This window comes from Oncorhynchus nerka, linkage group LG13 (genome assembly GCF_034236695.1).
Source record: "Oncorhynchus nerka isolate Pitt River linkage group LG13, Oner_Uvic_2.0, whole genome shotgun sequence".
Classification (NCBI taxonomy): domain Eukaryota; kingdom Metazoa; phylum Chordata; class Actinopteri; order Salmoniformes; family Salmonidae; genus Oncorhynchus; species Oncorhynchus nerka.
Genome location: NC_088408.1, coordinates 28,673,613 through 28,693,136, shown reverse-complemented (window position 1 = coordinate 28,693,136; position 19,524 = coordinate 28,673,613). Strand labels below are relative to the sequence as shown.

At 43.5% G+C, this 19,524-nt stretch overlaps 1 protein-coding gene across 3 annotated transcripts in view; it reads right to left on the bottom strand.

Annotated features, from left to right (window-relative positions):
* The window catches only part of efr3bb (EFR3 homolog Bb (S. cerevisiae)), a 66,424-nt gene that overhangs the window by 8,336 nt on the left and 38,564 nt on the right, over window positions 1-19,524 (bottom strand). For all 3 annotated transcript variants that reach the window (XM_029676400.2, XM_029676399.2, XM_029676401.2), the window contains 12 exons: window positions 14,285-14,434; window positions 10,250-10,384; window positions 7,565-7,643; window positions 7,075-7,210; window positions 6,729-6,890; window positions 6,420-6,531; window positions 6,290-6,344; window positions 5,964-6,136; window positions 5,563-5,638; window positions 5,275-5,436; window positions 4,528-4,659; window positions 4,368-4,435 (listed from right to left, as the gene is read on the bottom strand). In XM_029676400.2, coding sequence (XP_029532260.1) covers window positions 4,368-4,435; window positions 4,528-4,659; window positions 5,275-5,436; window positions 5,563-5,638; window positions 5,964-6,136; window positions 6,290-6,344; window positions 6,420-6,531; window positions 6,729-6,890; window positions 7,075-7,210; window positions 7,565-7,643; window positions 10,250-10,384; window positions 14,285-14,434 — 1,440 coding nt within the window. The remainder of the gene's footprint in view (window positions 1-4,367; window positions 4,436-4,527; window positions 4,660-5,274; window positions 5,437-5,562; window positions 5,639-5,963; window positions 6,137-6,289; window positions 6,345-6,419; window positions 6,532-6,728; window positions 6,891-7,074; window positions 7,211-7,564; window positions 7,644-10,249; window positions 10,385-14,284; window positions 14,435-19,524) is intronic.

Below are 19,524 nucleotides of genomic sequence, written 5' to 3'. Positions count from 1 at the left end.
CATCTTAAAAGACTGGGGAGATGAAGTATGAAAGCAATATATGGAGGAAAGTAACCCTGCATCCATAAGCTGCACTGCTTTCATCTGTAGAGTTCACAAAAGCCTTGAGGAAGTTCACAGAGCGACAAACAGCAAAGAGCACACAGACACACACACACACAGAACTTAGAATAGCTCTCTTTAAATGCATCACTAATAGGATTTTCGGGTTGACACGAAAAGGAAGGAAGGTCTGTTAAAAGCTGTGTTGACTGTGGCTGAATGCTTCATGAATCTTAAGTGAAATGTCTTTCTAATGGAAAGAATACAAGAGGGCTGTGGGAAGAACAAGAACCCAGACTACTACTCTTATTCACTGAGGAGTGCTGAGCGATTAGTGAACTTCGAGGTCGGTTCGATTCAAAATTGTTTTGATTTGGGTTGAATGCTGTAACACAGAATAAAACAATGAATAAAAGTCCCATGATGGTAGTGACTGCCCATTACTGCTTATCACTAATTAACCATCATTTATTCACATTACTTTACGAAAATATTTCAGTTGTGTATAATACATTTGTTTTAAGTGATGACTATTATTTCATTCCAAGTCTTCATCTCATCTCTATAGAGCTGTTGCCCATGCTGTCTGACAAAGTTCTTCAAAGTAAATAAGGCATACTTTTATGATCATGTATTTTCAGGTAGATACCTCGCGGAGCAACAGCTCCTCTATCTCCCCAAAATCTCACATTCTTCTGTTTCTTCCGTAGGAGGCATAAAAGAAACACAGACCAGACAAGTAGATGCACAATAGATTATGCTCATTGTAGTTAATTACCACATTTTATGCGATGAACTATGTAGAATATTGGCCTGTTGGAAGCTCCCATCGCACAGTTCAGGCTGGATCTGATTTATCTCTAGAGAAACTGTGCAATGTGTGAATTAAGCTTGCAGAAAACAAAGAACAAAATGGAATTCAAAATAATTGAACCAATGTCAATTAGTTGTTAAAAAAAAAAAAAAAAAAAAAAACATTTCGGTTAATCGCTTAGAACTACCACTGAGACCTATAATATAATATCATACAGTGCCTTCAGAAAATATTCATACCCCTTGACTTATTCCACAAATCATAATAATTCTCACCCATCTACACATAATACCCCATAATTACAAAGTCGAAACATATATATTTTTTGACAAATTTATTGAAAATGAAATGCAGAAATATATAATCTACATAAGTAGTCACACCCAATACTTTTTAGAAGCACCTTTGGCAGCGATTACAGCTGTAATTCTTTCTGGGTAAGTCTAAGAGCTTTGCACACCTGGAGTGTACAATATTCGCACATTATTCTTTAAAAAATTCCTAAAGCAATTTTCAAGTCTCGCCATAGATTTTCAAGCCAATTTAAGTCAAAACTAACTAGGCCACTCAGGAACGTTCAATATAGTCTTGGTTAGCAAATCCATTGTATATTTGGCCTTGTGTTCTAGGTTATTGTCCTGCTGAAAGGTGAATTTGTCTCCCAGTGTCTGTTGGAAAGCAGACTGAACCAGGTTTTCCTCTAGGATGTTGCCTAGATGTCCACCACCATGCTTGACTAGTACTCGGTGTTGTGTTGAATTTGCCCCAAACATTACACTTTGTATTCAGGAAATGAAGTCCATTACTTTGCCACATCTTCTGCAGTTTTGCTTTAGTGCCTTTTTGCAAACAGAATGCATATGGGATATTTTTCTTCTTAGCTTCCTTCTTTTCACTGTCATTTAGGTTAATAGTGTGGAGTAACTACAACGTTGTTGATCCATCCTCAGTTTTCTCCTGTCACAACCATTAAACTCTGGAACTATTTTAAAGTCACCATTTGCCTCGAGGTGAAATGCCTGAGCGGTTTCCTTCCTATGAGGCAACGGAGTTAGGAAGGACACCTGTATCTTCATAAAGTCTGGGTGTATTGATACACCATCCAAAGTGTCATTATTAACTTGACCATACTCAAAGGGATATTCAATGTCTGCTTTCAGATTTGCCATAACAAAAGGGGTTGAAAACTTGACTAAGAACATTTCAGCTTCACATTTTTATTAATTTGTAAACATTTCTAAAAACATATTCCACTTTGGGGTGGGGTGTTGTGTGTATGCCAGTGATACAAAATTGCAATTAAATCCATTCAAAATTCAGGCTGTAACAAAATGTGGGTAAAGTCGTAGGGCGTGAATACTTTCTGAAGGCACTGTAGACACAAATGAATCACTAATCACACAAAATAAATAATACACTTCAGAAATGACTGTCAACACAACAAACGTGAGCAAGAAAAAGGAGCTGATCGTAGATAACAGGAAAAGGAGGACCGAACACGCCCCCATTCACATCGACGGGGCCGGAGTGGAGCAGGTCGAGAGCTTCAAGTTCCCTGGTGTCCACATCACCAACAAACTATGATGGTCCAAACACACCAAGACAGTCGTGAAGAGGGCGCGACAACGCCTATTCCCCCTCAGGAGACTGAAAAGATTTGGCATGGGTCCCCAGATCCTCAAAATGTTCTACAGTTGCACCATCGAGAGCATCCTAACCAGTTGCATCACTGCTTGGCATCCGTAAGGTGTTACAGAGGGTAATGCGTACGACCCAGTACATCACTGGGTCCAAGCTTCCTGCCATCCAGGACCTTTACACTAGGCAGTGTCAGAGGAAGGCCCCAAAAAAATTGTCAAAAACTCCAGCCACCCAAGTCATAGACTGTTCACTCTGCTAGCGCACGGCAGGTGGTACCGGGGCGCCAAGACCAGTTCCAAAAGGCCTCAGATAAGACTGCTGAACAGTAAATCAACTGACTACCCAAACTATTTGCACTGGCCCCCACACAATTGTTTTTTGTGTGTTTTTTTTACACTACAGCTACTCGCTGTTTATTATGTATGCAGTCACTTGTACCCTACCTACATGTACATATTATCTCAACTAACCTGTACCACTGCACATTAAATCGGTACCCCGAAGATAGCCTCGTTATGGTTATTTTATTGTGTTACTATTTAAAACTAAGTATTTTTCTTAACTCTTATTTTCTTAAAACTGCATTGTTGGTTAAGGGCTTGTAAGTAAGCAATTCACGTTAAGTTCTAACTGTTGTATTTGGGGTATGTGAAAAATACAATTTGATTTGAAAATAACTAGGGCTTGACAATGATGGTGAAAACTAGGGAGAAATTGTGGGTTTAAGTGGGTTAAAATCTTCCTAAAGTTACACAGGGTGCAATATTGGGGAAACATTTATTTTTTAAATATCGAAGGGACGCAAGAGGCACTCGTAGTAGAACAAACCATATCGACATATACAAAAATATAAACACAACATGTGCTGGTCCCATGTTTCATGAGCTGAAATAAAAGATCCCAGAAATGTTCCATATGAAAAAAAAGCTTATTTCTCTCAGATTTTGTGCACAAATTTGTTTACATCCCTGTTATTGAGCATTTCTCCTTTGCCAAAACAATCCATCCACCTGACAGGTGTGGCATATGAAGAAGCTGATTAAAAGGCATGATAATTACACAGGTGCACCTTGTGCTGAGGACAATAAAAGGCCACTCTAAAAATGTGCAGTTTTGTCAAACAACACAATGCCACAGATGTCCACCAGAGCTGTTGCCAGAGAATGTAATGTTAATTTCCCTACCATAAGCTGCCTCCAATGTCATTTTAGAGAATTTGTCAGTACGTGCAACTGGCCTCACAACCGTAGACCACTTGTAACCACACCAGCCCAGGACCTCCACATCTGTCTTCTTCACCTGCGGGATGATCTGAGACCAACCACCCGGACAGCTGATGAAACTGAGGACTTTTTATTTTTCTGGGGAAAAACGTATTCTAATTGGCTGGGCTATGCTCCCCAGTGGGTGGGCCTATGCCCTCCCAGGCTCACCCATGGCAGCGCCCCTGCCCAGTCATATCAAATCCATAGATTAGGGCCTTATGCACACTCTTGGCATTCTCTCGGATTTGTTTAACACTTTTTTGGTTACTACATGATCCCATATGTGTTATTTCATAGTGTTGATGTCTTCACTATTATTCTACAATGTAGAAAATAGTAAAAATAAAGAAAAACCCTGGAATGAGTAGGTGTGTCCAAACTTTTGAATATATATATATTATTACATATTTCTGCCGAGAAGCGTTTTAATTGGATTGTCATTGGCCCAATGACTGGAAGTCTGTGGGAAAAGCTAGCATGTCATTGTGCAAATGCTATTACCCCCTTCCCCCACTACTCTTGTCACCACTGCTGTCAAAAAACCTAGGGGAAACACAGCTTTACCTATACCAATCTTAACAAATACCAAAGTGATGTAAACCTACTTGGGGTTTTCTATGAAGACGTCCTCAGGGAGAAGGAAGGGTACCTCCTTCTGTCTCATCTCAATCACCTGGGAGGGAGTGAGCGACACACAAGTCATTCATTAGAGGAGTCCTACATCTGCACATTGCAGGCAGAGAGTGGTCTGATGCACACAGGTACCTCGTGTATGTGCTGACAGAAGGTGGGGACGGTGGTGAGTTGACAGATGAGGTTGAGGTAGGCAGCAGAGAGGGCATGGACAGCACAGCGGTTATAGACTGACAGAGACTCCTCGTTGGTTTGAGCCAACTCCTACAGGAAAGAGAGAGATGACACTGATAACCTTGGTTCTGGGAGACTTAAATGTGTGTGTGTGTGTGTAGTTATGAGTATGTGTGTGTGTGTGTGTGTGTGTAGTTATGAGTGTGTGTGTGTGTGTGTGTAGTTATGAGTGTGTGTAGTTATGAGTGTGTGTGTGTGTAGTTATGAGTGTGTGTAGTTATGAGTGTGTGTGTGTGTGTGTGTAGTTATGAGTGTGTGTGTGTGTGTGTGTGTTTATGAGTGTGTGTGTGTGTGTGTGTGTGTGTGTAGTTATGAGTGTGTGTGTGTGTGTGTAGTTATGAGTGTGTGTGTGTGTGTGTGTAGTTATGAGTGTGTGTGTGTGTGTGTGTGTAGTTATGAGTGTGTGTGTGTGTGTGTGTGTAGTTATGAGTGTGTGTGTGTGTGTGTGTGTGTGTGTGTGTGTGTGTAGTTACGAGTATGTGTGTGTGTGTAGTTAAGAGTATATGTGTGTGTGTAGTTACGAGTATGTGTGTGTGTGTGTGTAGTTACGAGTATGTGTGTGTGTGTGTGTAGTTACGAGTATGTGTGTGTGTGTGTAGTTACGAGTATGTGTGTGTAGTTACGAGTATGTGTGTGTGTGTGTACCTGCAGGGCCAGGGCCAGTCTGATGAGGTCCACCACCACCTCTTCGTTGGCCAGTTCCATGCTGATGAGGGCCAGCAGGGTGTAGAGCGTCTCAAAGTGCTGTGGACCACTGCTCTGCTCCTTACACGCCAAGTAGATGTGGCGGTACAACTGCTGTGCATGCTGGGAAATAGAGAAAGAGAGGAGAGTGAGGCAGGAGGGGGTGGCAGATGGAGAGAGGGAGAGAGAGAGAGAGTGAGGAAGGTGAGATGGTGATAGAGAGAGCAAGCTGGTGATAGAGAGGTTTACCTTTTTCATGAAAAGGTTGTCCTGTCGAGAGCACTTATCCACTTTCAGTTTGAGAACAGAGATATCTGATATAATGCTGTAGGAGGAGACAGGAGACTAGCATTATTATATGGACAGATACAGAGAGAGTGAAAGCATAGCGCAGTGCTTCTGTAAGGACAGGTCAAAAGACAAGATGCCTCAAAATGACAAGTGCAAGCCTGAGGAAAGAATGATAGTGACAGAGACAGAGAAGGGATGACAATAAGCCTGACAGGGGAGACAAAAGCCTGACAGTGAAAGATAAGGAGAGGGATAGAGAGAAGGTATGTCTGAGGGGCAGAAATACAGACAGATTGGGGGGAAGCGAATGAGAGAAAAAGTGAGAGTCACAAAGAGCTAGACCTAAGGAGTGTTCTGACCTGATGCTGGAGAACTTGGGTGTGTTGTCGTGTCTGTCTATAACACTGAGGAGGATGGTGAGCACCAGCAGTCTGACCTCCGGGTCCTCCATCAGAGAGAAGGACAGCAGCGGCTCCAGGAATGAGTTTGGCAGCGCCGTCAGCATGTTGGTGGTCTGGAACCCTGTCGTCACCTGGGGAGAGGGAGGAGAGAGCGTGGTGAGGGGAGGGAGGCGGAGGAAGAAAGATTTAAAGAAAGAAAGAGGAAGATTGATGTGGGCCAGTTGACAGAAACCTGCACACAGAGTTTGGTGACTACTGAGAAGTCTCTAATGTTAATGTCTCACCTGAACCAGTGACTTCAGCAGCATGATCTGGATCATCCTGGTCCCTTCACAACCCCTTCAAATAAAAAAAGTTGTCAGGAAAGTGTGAGAATGTGCGTGTGAGTGCGTGTGAGTGCGTGTGTGTCCTCACCCTGAGCCTGCGTTTGTGAGTGCGGGGTGTACCCCTGGTACAGGAATCTTGCCCATGATGAAGAGCATGACCTCGGAGCGCTGGTATGTAGGGAGGGTGTTCGCAAACGACCCTGGAGAGATACAAACAGTTCAAATGAAAGTCAATATTTTGGTAGTTATAGATCTTGAAAACTTGACTGCTGACATGCAAAACATTTTGGGACTATATCAGAGTGAGGAAGGTGGAGAGAGATGGTGTGTGTGATTGTCCACACACACACTAGATTTGCAGCCAGTCTCTCCTTAAAGAACACACACACACACTGACCAATAGTCCTGATGACGGCTTCCTGTAGCTGTCTCTCCTCATGTGTTTTGATGATCTTGATGCCAATGTTTCCGCTGGCGTCGTAGGAGCCGGTCAGCTCGTAGTCCACACTGAGACGCAGCTGCCTTAGCAGAGTGTTAAACACCTCCAACACAGTGGGGCCTGACACACACACACGTCATTAGAGAAAGAACCCCTACTTCAGTAGATAGACACTTTCAATGATAACACACCTCTCTCTGATAAAGAGATTATAATACTGAATGAAGAAAGTGTGAAGAAAATGTGGTCTGGACAGGCAAGCCAGGACAAGGTGTGTGTGTGTGGCAGACCTCTTTCTACCCACCTACAGAGCCGCTGGAAGCAATGGCTGCAGCCTCCAGGAGGACTTCCACTATCCCAGCACGCACTGTGGCTGAATTCTTACTGTTGGCATCCAGGTGACCTAGCAGCTGCTGGATGACCAGGTGAGAGTGCTGCGACTGGAGGAGGAGGAGAGAGGGAGCGAGAAGGAGCGAAACAGGGCAAAAGAGCAAGAGAGAGAATTAATTTCAAATCACTTTATTGGGTCAATATAAAAACAGCCGTACATCAAAGCAACACAGAGAGTAGGAGTGAGAAGTAACTAGGATTTCAGTTGAATTGGGGTGAAAGTACGAGGTTGTTCTGAGAGACTGGGGAGGATACAAAAAGCACTTTAGGTTGACTGACTTTTCTGCCATTTGATCATCCCCAGGTAACAGCTGCCAGAGAGAGAGAGAGAGAGAGAGGGAGGGAGGGCGGAAGGAAGGAAGGAACGGAGAGAGTGAGGAATAGAGGGAGTAGAGGTGACTCACCTGGATAGAGTACATGATGATCTTAAAGCAGCGGACTGCAAAGGTCTTCCCCTCCCACAGAGAGTGGTTATCTAAGTGCCTGGAGTGAGAGAATGAGTGTGAGAGACAGAGAAGAGACAGAAAGTGTAAACGTGAAAGTTACAAAGTACAGACAAGAGGAAGACAGAGAGAGAACTTGCTGATACAGAACATTCCCCACAGAACCATGTTGCATCTTAGTCACAATACACAGCACTAGTCCACTAATACACAGCACTAATCCACTAATACACATAACTAATCCACTAATACACAGCACTAGTCCACTAATACACAGCACTAATCCACTAATACACATAACTAATCCACTAATACACAGCACTAGTCCACTAATCCACTAATACACAGCACTAGTCCACTAATCCACTAATACACAGCACTAGTCCACTAATACACATAACTAATTCACTAATACACATAACTAATCCACTAATACACAGCACTAGTCCACTAATACACAGCACTAGTCCACTAATACACAGCACTAGTCCACTAATACACATAACTAATCCACTAATACACAGCACTAGTCCACTAATACACAGCACTAATCCACTAATACACATAACTAATCCACTAATACACAGCACTAGTCCACTAATCCACTAATACACAGCACTAGTCCACTAATACACAGCACTAGTCCACTAATACACATAACTAATTCACTAATACACATAACTAATCCACTAATACACAGCACTAGTTCACTAATACACAGCACTAGTCCACTAATACACAGCACTAGTCCACTAATACACAGCACTAGTCCACTAATACACATAACTAATCCACTAATACACATAACTAATCCACTAATACACAGCACTAGTCCACTAATACACAGCACTAATCCACTAATACACAGCACTAGACCACTAATCCTCTAATACACAGCACTAGTCCACTAATACACAGCACTAATCCACTAATACACATAACTAATCCACTAATACACAGCACTAGTCCACTAATACACATAACTAATCCACTAATACACATAACTAATCCACTAATACACAGCACTAGTCCACTAATACACAGCACTAGTCCACTAATACACAGCACTAGTCCACTAATACACATAACTAATCCACAGCACTAATCCACTAATACACAGCACTAGACCACTAATCCTCTAATACACAGCACTAGTCCACTAATACACACAACTAATCCACTAATACACATAACTAATCCACTAATACAGAACTAATCCACAACACTAGTCCACTAACACAGCAATAGTCCACTAAAACAGAACTAATCCACTAATACACAGCACTAGTCCACTATTCCACTAATCCACAAATCCACTTATCCAAAAATACACAGCACTAGTCCACTAATACAGAACTAATCCACAACACTAGTCCACTAATACACATAACTAGTCCACTAATACACATAACTAATCCACTAATACACATAACTAATCCACTAATACACAGCACTAGTCCACTAATACAGAACTAATCCACAACACTAGTCCACTAACACAGCACTAGTCCACTAAAACATAACTAATACACTAATACACAGCACTAGTCCACTAATCCACAAATACACAGCACTAGTCCACTAATACAGAACTAATCCACAACACTAGTCCACTAACACAGCACTAGTCCATTAACACAGCACTAGTCCACTAACAAACAGCACTAGTCCACTAACAAACAGCACTAGTCCACCAAGGCCCAGCAATAGTCCACCAAGGCCCAGCACTAGTCCACCAAGGCCCAGCACTAGTCCACCAAGGCCCAGCACTAGTCCACCAACGCCCAGCACTAGTCCACCAACGCCCAGCACTAGTCCACCAACGCCCAGCACTAGTCCACCAACGCGCAGCACTAGTCCACCAACGCCCAGCACTAGTCCACCAACGCCCAGCACTAGTCCACCAACGCGCAGCACTAGTCCACCAACGCGCAGCACTAGTCCACCAACGCGCAGCACTAGTCCACCAACGCCCAGCACTAGTCCACCAACGCGCTGCACTAGTCCACCAACGCGCTGCACTAGTCCACCAACGTGCAGCACTAGTACACAGCACTAGTCCACAGCACTAGTCCACAGGTCCACAAACCTAGTCCACAGCACTAGTCCACAGGTCCACAAACCTAGTCCACAGCACTAGTCCACAGGTCCACAAACCTAGTCCACAGCACTAGTCCACCAACGCGCAGCACTAGTCCACCAACGCGCAGCACTAGTCCACCAATGTGCAGCACTAGTCCACCAATGCGCAGCACTAGTCCACCAACGCGCAGCACTAGTCCACCAACGCGCAGCACTAGTCCACCAACGACCAACGCGCAGCACTAGTCCACAGCACTAGTCCACTGGTCCACAAACCTAGTCCACAGCACTAGTCCACCAACGCGCAGCACTAGTCCACCAACGCGCAGCACTAGCCCACCAACGCGCAGCACTAGTCCACCAACGCGCAGCACTAGCCCACCAACGCGCAGCACTAGTCCACCAACGCGCAGCACTAGTCCACCAACGCGCAGCACTAGTCCACCAACGTAGAGCACTAGTCCACTGGTCCACAAACCGAGTCCACAGCCCTAGTCCACAGCCCTAGTCCACAGCCCTAGTCCACAGCCCTAGTCCACTAAAACAGAGGGGACCAAGTCTTACATGAGTACTGGTGTGACAGCGTTCTTGATGTTGCCGTAGGCGGCCCGTCCCAGCAGCTCTCTGAAGCAGCGCTCCGTCAGCTCTGCCGGACTCTCCTTCTCTTTCTCCGACGCCTGCAGGGGAGAGGGGGAGCGGCTGGAGAGACCGAGAGAGAGGAAGGGAGGGTGACAGAAAGGTGAGAGAGAGACCGAGGGTGAAGAAGGACGAATGACGGAGAGAGGGAGAGAGAGGAGGTAGGGAGTGAAGGAGTAAAAGAGGAGCAGAAATATATTTGAGTCAACGAAAACACACATAAACGCACGCTTTCGACACACATAAAAATCACACAAACAAGGGTGTTGTGTCCTTGCTGGTGTATACCTGCCTGAGGCACTTCTCCCTCTCTGTTGTGGTGTGTTTGTGGTGACTGCACAAATGGTTATCGCTTATGCGTGTACACTTGAATGTGAAAGAGAGTGAGAGTGTGTGTGAGCATAAAGTGTTAATGTGCTTGTGTGTATGTGCAACAGTATGTTTGTAAAATGTGCATGCAAGCCCTCTTCTCCCTCTCTCTCGGGCCCAGGCTTTCCTGTCTTATACATAGTTAAAGCGTTCTCAGCTGAGCGGAAGTCTTCTCTGTTCTACTCTCTACCACACCTGGCATCAGGTGGTCCTCCAATAACATCATTTATTAACCACATACGCCTTTCTTCTCGCCCCCCCACCACCAGCACCACTGAAGAAGAGGTCATGGGACTTCCCGTCTCTGTATGGGTCCCGTCTCTGTAGAACTCTCTCATTAGCAGCCATGCTCTTACTGTAAACGCCCCAGAAAATATTAGATAAACATAAACTTGGAAATGATTCAAAACAAAACAAAATCTGCCACAACACATGGATAGCAGCATTTTCATCTATTCAACATGTGGGTAATGCTGTATGAAGGTAGAGAAAAGAAAATGATATGTTCCTCGCTATTAATGAAACAATGGATACACCAAGAGAAGGTGCACAGCAGATTGGTATCAGCGACCTTTCAATAAGCCTAGCATTTCCTTAACAACAAGTTAAAAACAATCAGTGAGGTGAGGGACGAGATAAATGTCTCTAATTATGTCCTCACGTTTACCTGTATTTATTTATTCATTCTGCAGGTCCGCTGAGAGGACAATCTCTTTCTTGTGGGAGACCTATTTTCCAGCCTTACAATAAATGAAGATTTCTAGTTTGAATGTCCTTTGAATTACATAATCAAAGGAAGACATAACCACATTGTAGAAGTTAATTAGCTAGTGTGCTAGCCCCTGCAGTCCTACTAGAGTTGGCCAATAAGGACAAAAAAAAGATATCACAATAAAACTGATAGAATTTTTACGATACTGATAAATTGAACGATAAATGTATAACATGAAATGTGCACCGGTAACTTTGTTATATCACCCTTAAAACTACTACTACTGGCTACTTTGAATGATGTGCTTTCAATTGTCCTGTTAGCAATAGTCCATATGAGCAGACTTCTTTCCTTTCTAACGTCACAGTCCTCTAATAAAGGCTACACAGTTGACAATCGCTAGTGCGCTCCACACTGCTCTGTCCCTCCGGGTCAAAAGGACCACTACAGAAACTGGAGGGCTGAGCACGCCCCCATTCACATCCACCGAGCTGTAGTGGAGACGGTCGAGAGCTTCATGTTCCTCGGTGTCCAAATCACTAAAGACCTATCATGGTGCAAATACACCGTCGTGAAGAGAGCACGACAACGCCTCTTCCCCCTCAGGAGGCGGAGAACGTTTGGTATGGGTCATCAGATCCTCATAAAGTTCTACAGCTGCACCATTGAGAGCATCTTGACTGGCTGCATCACCTCTTGGTACGGCAACTGCTCAGTATTTGACCGCAAGGCGCTACAGAGGGTAGTGCGTACGGCCCAGTACATCACTGGGACCAAGCACCCTGCCATCAAGGACCTCTATACCAGGCTGTGCCAGAGGAAGGCCCTAAAAATGGTAAAAGACTCCAGCCACCCAAGTCACAGTCTATTCTCTCTGCTAGCGCCAGAAGCCATGAGACTGCTAAATGGCTACCTGGACGTTCTGCTTTTCACCCCCTACCTACATGGACATCAATCACCTAACCAAACCTACATATTACCTCAATCACCCGCTCAGTGCCGGTACTCCTTGTATATAGCCTCGTTATTGTGTTTCTATTTTCTTTTGATCTATTTGTAAAAAGAACTGCATTGCTGGGAAAAGGCTCATGAGTAAATATTTCACGGTAAAGTCTACAGTTGTTGTATTCAGTGCATGTGACAAATACAATTCAATTGTATTTATCGTGATTATCGATATCAGTAAAATGCCTGCGATAAACGGTCGGTTCTGTTGGTATTGATAATTTTTGGTTTATAGTCCAAGCTCTAAGACCTACTGCTGTTGTCTGTGGCCAGTAATAATAGTTATTAGCCAGTATCACAGTCCCAGTATTACTGCTGAAGTCTGTGGCCAGTAATAGTAGTTATTAGCCAGTATCATAGTCCCAGTACTACTGCTGTTGTCTGTGGCCAGTAATGATAGTTATTAGCCAGTATCACAGTCCCAGTATTACTGCTGAAGTCTGTGGCCAGTAATAGTAGTTATTAGCCAGTATCATAGTCCCAGTACTACTGCGGTTGTCTGTGGCCAGTAATAATAGTTATTAGCCAGTATCATAGTCCCAGTACTACTGCTGTTGTCTGTGGCCAGTAATGATAGTTATTAGCCAGTATCATAGTCCCAGTACTACTGCTGTTGTCTGTGACCAGTAATAATAGTTATTAGCCAGTATCATAGTCACAGTACTACTGCTGTTGTCTGTGGCCAGTAATGATAGTTATTAGCCAGTATCATAGTCCCAGTACTACTGCTGTTGTCTGTGGCCAGAGATAATATGGAGAGTTCAGCAGGAGAGCTATAGGAGGACACAGCAGGACCAGACAGGGGACTGACTGACCTACTGAGGCCTAAGGAACAAGAAGGAGATGGTCTAGGCTCTTTCAAGGTTAACTATTTGCTCCATCTTTCCTTTGCTGACTATCTTTCATTCTTTCTCAAAAAATCTGAGGCTCTCTCTCTTGCTCTCTCAATTCAATTTCAATTTAAGGGGCTTTATTGGCATGGGAAACATATGTTATCATTGCCAAGGCAAGTGAAGTAGATAATAAACAAAAGTGAAATAAACAATACAATTTAACAGCAAACATTACACTCACAAAAGTTCCAAAAGAATAAAGACATTTCAAATGTCATATTATGTCTATATACAGTGTTGTAATGATGTGAAAAGGGAAAATAAATCAACATAAATATAGGACACTCGCTCTCTCTCTCTCTGATTTATTGGCGTCAGTGTGATTCAGTGCATGTGGAGACCTGCCAAAAACTGGATAGAGGCAGTCTGGCTCTCCACCCACCTCTCCCTCTCTCAGCATCTCTGCCACATTGCCCCCTCTTTCCTCTCCAGGACTCATTTGGTCCCTCAGTATTGTAGATGCATTTAATTATTTGTCTCCATCTTTCTTAATCACTTTGAGTCAATCATTACCTATCTCGGACTTTCTCTCATCTTCTCTTCCTCCATTCCTCTCCCTCCCAATCTCTTCATCTCTCCCCCCTCCCACGTTCACTCGGTTTGTCCTTGGATGCAGTGCTGAAGACATGGCCTTGAGGTTAACTGGACTGTCAGTGACATCAATCACAGATGAGTGGATAACAGCTGGCTGGCAGTGTCAACACAAACACCACCTGACCTGGACTATCAGGCCTGCGCAACCACCCACCCACATCTACAATGACCCATCCACAGCAACTCCACCCTCCAGTCCTGGACTTTCAAACCTCTCGTTCACAACATGGATGGGCTATTTGAACATAGACATATGTCTTCCTGTCAGGCGGTCAATTCTCTACAAACTCTTCGTAGTTTTCTAATATAATTAACTACCAAGGAAACTGTTACTAATGACCCTGCCCCTGACCGCTAGCCTCTTGATAACCCCTTACATTGACCCCTCACCTCTCAGTGCCTTCTCCACTCTGCAGGTTGAAGAGCAGTGAGGGGACGATCTTGTCCATGTGCTGGGGGTCCCAGATGTTAGACTGTAGGTCATCATTCACCGTCTTCCTCACAACCCCCTGCAGACCATTTATCCCAGCCATACGGATTCTATAGAGAAGAGAAAGGGGACAAATTAATGAATCAACCAACCAATTAGTCAGTCTCTTGATATTAATCAAGGATAATTTAATCTTAAAATCACTCTCCCATCAGGAAGGTTTGTAACAAAGTAATCAAGTATGAGACAGTACAGGTACATAGATCAATATCTACAATAGGGCTGATCCCATTTAGTTGACTGGTCGATTGTTCGGTCGATAGGCTGTTGGTCAACCGAGATTTCTTTAGTCAAGCAGTTTTTCATGGCACACGAGACACCGGTCTGATTCCCGCCCTTCTCAGTGGACTAATCCATTGAGGAGGCCGCGGGGATGCCATGGTCCAAGAAGAAGAGGAGTTTACCGTTCTCATTGTCGGAGTGGACACGTTGTTTGCAGAGCTCACAACCTATGCTACACTTGTGAGAAAGTTCTTATCCAGAGCGACTGACAATAGTGAGTGCACACATTTTTTTGTTGTTGTACTTTTTCATACTGTAACGACAAGCACCCGATTACACATATAGAAGTATGCCTAGGCAACCTGGCCTGTGCGCAAATGTAAGTCTATAAATGTGCCCATTTGGGGATGTCTGATAGTATTTCTGATTGTCTTAACTCACCACCACTAAATCAGTTGTGGAGCTTCTCAAAGTAATTTTTTCTTCACCTCAATTAGCAAGTAAACAAACTGTTTTTAGAATGACAATAGTTCCTCTAGGGCTGACCCCATTTAGTCGACTGGTCGATTGTTTGGTTGATAGGCTGTTGGTCGACCGAGATCTCATTAATCGAGCAGTAGCAAAATATTATAATAATAAATCATCATCACAATGTACAAGAAACCTGTCTGATTCGTGCATATCTGAGCGGACTGATCCATTGTGGAGGCTGTGGGGATGGCACAGTCCATCAGTCTAAGAAGCCATGGGTGGGTGGGCACTTGAGAACCAGGTCCACCAACTGGGGAGCAGACCCAGCCAATCAGAATTCGTTTTTACCCACAAAAGGGCTTTATTACAGACAGAAATAATCCACAGTTTCATCAGCTGTCCGGGGTGGTTGGTGTCGGATCATCCTGCAGGTGAAGAAGCCAGATGTGGAGGTCCTGGGCTGGTGTGGTTACACGTGGTCTGCGGTTGTGAGGCCGATTGCACGTACTACCAAATTTTTGGCTTATGGTAGAGAAATTAACATAAAATTCTCTAGCAACAGCTCTGGTGGACATTCCTGTAGTTAACATGCCAATTGGGCGTTCCCTCAAAATGTAGGCATCTGTGGCATTGTGTTGTGACAAAACTGCACATTTAAGAGTAATATTTTATTGTCCCCAGCACAAGGGGCACCTGTGTAATGACAATGCAATTCAGCTTCTTTATACGCCACACCGATCAGGTGGATGGACTATCTTGGCAAAGGATAAATGCTCACTAACAGGGATGTAAACAAATTTGTTAACAAAACTTGAGAGAAATAAGCTTTTTGTGCATCTGGAAAATTTCTGCAATCTTTATTTCAGCTCATTAAAGATGGGCTCAACACTTTACATGTTGCGTTTTATTTTTGTTCTGTACACACACACACACACACACACAAAAGTTTGGACACATCTACTCATTCAAGGGTTTTTCTTTATTTTGTACATAGTAGAATAATAGTGAAGACATCAAAACTATGAAACAACACATATGGGAATCATGTAGTAACCAAAAATATATATATTTTAGATGTTAGATTCTTCATAGTAGCCACCCTTTGCCTTGACAGCATTGCACACATTTGGCATTCTCTCAACCAGCTTCACCTGGAATGTTTTTCCAACAGTCTTGAAGGAGTTCCCACATATTCTGAGCACTGAGCTGCTTTTCCTTCACTCTGCAGCCCAACTCATCTCAAACCATCTCAATTAGGTTGAGATCAAGTATTCGTGGAAGCTAGGTCATCTGATGCAGCACTTCATCACTCTCCTTCTTGGTCAAATAGCCCTTACACAGCCTGGAGGTGTGTTTATCATTGTCCTGTTGAAAAACAAATGATAGTCCCACTAAGCGCAAACCAGATGAGATGTCCTATTGCTGCAGAATGCTTTGGAGCCATGCTGGTTAAGTGTGCCTTGAATTCTAAATAAATCACAGACAGTGTCACCAGCAAAGCACCCCTACACCTCCTCCTCCATGCTTCACGGTGGGAACCACACATGTAGAGATCATCCGTTTACCTACTCTGTGTCTCACAAAGACACGGTGGTTGAAACTTAACATCTAAAATTTGGACTCATCAGACCAAAGGACAGATTTCGACCGGTCTAATGTCCATTGCTCGTGTTTCTTGGCCCAAGCAAGTGTATCCTTATTTCTGTCCTTTACTAGTGGTTTCTTCGCAGCAATTCAACCATGAAGGCCTGACTCATGCAGTCTCCTCTGAACAGTTGATGTTGAGATGTGTCTGTGACTTGAACCCTGTAAAGCATTTATTTGGGCTGCAATTTCTGAGGCTGGTAACTATAATGAATTTATCCTCTGCAGCAGAGGTAACTCTGGGTCTTCCTTTCCTGTGGTGGTCCTAATGAAAGCCAGTTTCAACATAGCGCTTGATGGTTTTTGCAGCTGCACTTGAAGAAACGTTCAAAGTTCTTGACATTTTCCGTATTGTCTGACCTTCATGTCTTAAAGTAATGATGGACTGTCGTTTCTCTTTGCTTATTTGAGCTGTTCTTGCCATATGTATTGGTCTTTTGCCAAATAGGGCTATTGTCTGTATACCACCCCTACCATGTCACAACACAACTGATTGGCTCAAATGCATTAAGGAGGAAAGAAATTCCACAAATGAACTTTTAACAAGGCACACCTGTTAATTGAAATGCATTCCAGGTGACTACCTCAAGAAGCTGGTTGAGTGTGCAAAGCTGTCAAAAAAGGCAAAGGGTGGCTACTTTGAAGAATCTAAAATATATTTGATTTGTTTAACACTTTTTTGGTTGCTACATGATTCCATGATTGTTATTTCATAGTTTTGATTTATTCACTATTATGCTACAATGTATAAAATAGTAAAAATAAAGAAAAATCCTGGAATGAGTAGGTGTGTCCAAACTATTGACTGGTACGGTATATCTACAGAAACTAGCCTGTTTGAGTGTTTGTTTAATATCCTACTGATTCCGTGAGCTCTAAGCTGTGATTTATTTAACTGCGATTTATTCACGGGGCTTCTCATCATATGGCACGCTTGCTGCTATTCTGGCTGCGTGATGATAACCACCTCTATGCAGACAACACCATTCTACATACTTCTGGCCCCTTCTTGGACACTGTGTTAACTAACCTCCAGACGAGCTTCAATGCCATACAACTCTCCTTCCGTGGCCTCCAACTGCTCTTAAACGCAAGTAAAACTAAATGCATGCTTTTCAATCGATCGCTGCCCGCACCTGCTCGCCCGTCCAGCATCACTACTCTGGACGGCTCTGACTTAGAATACGTGGACAACTACAAATACCTGGGTGTCTGGTTAAGACTGAACTCTCCTTCCAGACTCACATTAAGCATCTCCAATCCAAAATTAAATCTAGAATCGGCATCCTATATCGCAACAAAGCATCCTTCACTCATGCTGCCAAACATACCCTCGTAAAACTGACCATCCTACTGATCCTCGACTTCGGTGATGTCATTTACAAAATAGCCTCCAACACTCTACTCAACAAACTGGATGCAGTCTATCACAGTGCAATCCGTTTTGTCACCAAAGCCCCATACACTACCCACCATTGCGACCTGTACGCTCTCGTTGGTTGGCCCTCGCTTCATACTCGTCGCCAAACCCACTGGCTACAGGTTATCTACAAGTCTCTGCTAGGTAAAGCCCCGCCTTATCTCAGCTCACTGGTCACCATAGCAGCACCCACTCGTAGCACGCGCTACAGCAGGTATATCTCACTGGTCACCCCCAAAGCCAATTCCTCCTTTGGTCGTCTTTCCTTCCAGCTCTATGCTGCCCATGACTGGAACGAATTGCAAAAATCTCTGAAGCTGGAGACTCACATCTCCCTCACTAGCTTTAAGCACCAGCTGTCAGAGCAGTTTACAGATCACTGCACCTGTACTTAGCCTATCTGTAAACAGCCCATCTATCTACCTACCTCATCCCCATACTGGTATTTATTGATGTATTTTGCTCATTTGCACCCCAGTATCTCTACCTGCACATTCATCTTCTGCTGGTCTACCATTCCAGTATTTAATTGCTATATTGTAATTACTTCGCCACCATGGCCTATTTATTTCCTTAACTTACCTAATTTGCACTCACTGTATATAGACTTTGTTTTATTTTGTTCTACTGTATTATTGACTGTATGTTTTGATAATTCCATGTGTAACTCTGTGTTGTTGTATGTGTTGAATTGCTACGCTTTATCTTGGCCAGGACGCAGTTGCAAATGAGAACTTGTTCTCAACTAGCCTACCTGGTTAAATAAAGGTGAAATAAATAAAATAATGTTATGTTCCTAGGCTACATGTAAGAATTATTCAACACAGATTTAATTTAGGGGTATACCTATGCTAAGATCAGTATTTCTAATAAAATAGTTTGAGTGCATCAGATAGCCAGATGTAAGCCTAAAATAAATAAATATGCCTCGTTTTAATTGCACTGGGCAATCAATATTGACCAAATAGCCTACAAGTTCTCTTTCTGTTTGACCTATTCTGATATTTTGATGAGAAAAACGTAACAAGCAGTGGACATCTGATGCGCTGTTCGGGTTGGTTGAGCCAAACACAGAGCATATTGGACTGATCTTGGAGTTATTTATATGTGCCCTTATAAGGCAGACGTCCCTTTCGGTAGGTAGTCCTGCTGTAAATTCAGGAGGATGTACCCGACCGTATCGGCTTCCATTCCCATAAAGGTTTAAAGCACCCCTGGACCATTATAATAACTTCGTTTTAGAATTAAATGAGGCAGGCTGATGTAGCCCTCTCGGTGAATCTAAACAGCGTGTGCATGATGTTCCCGGGTGGCTCGTGACATTCTTCTATACCCAAAGAGGAAAGGAAATAATGCACACCTCAGCCTTTCTGAATTATAAAA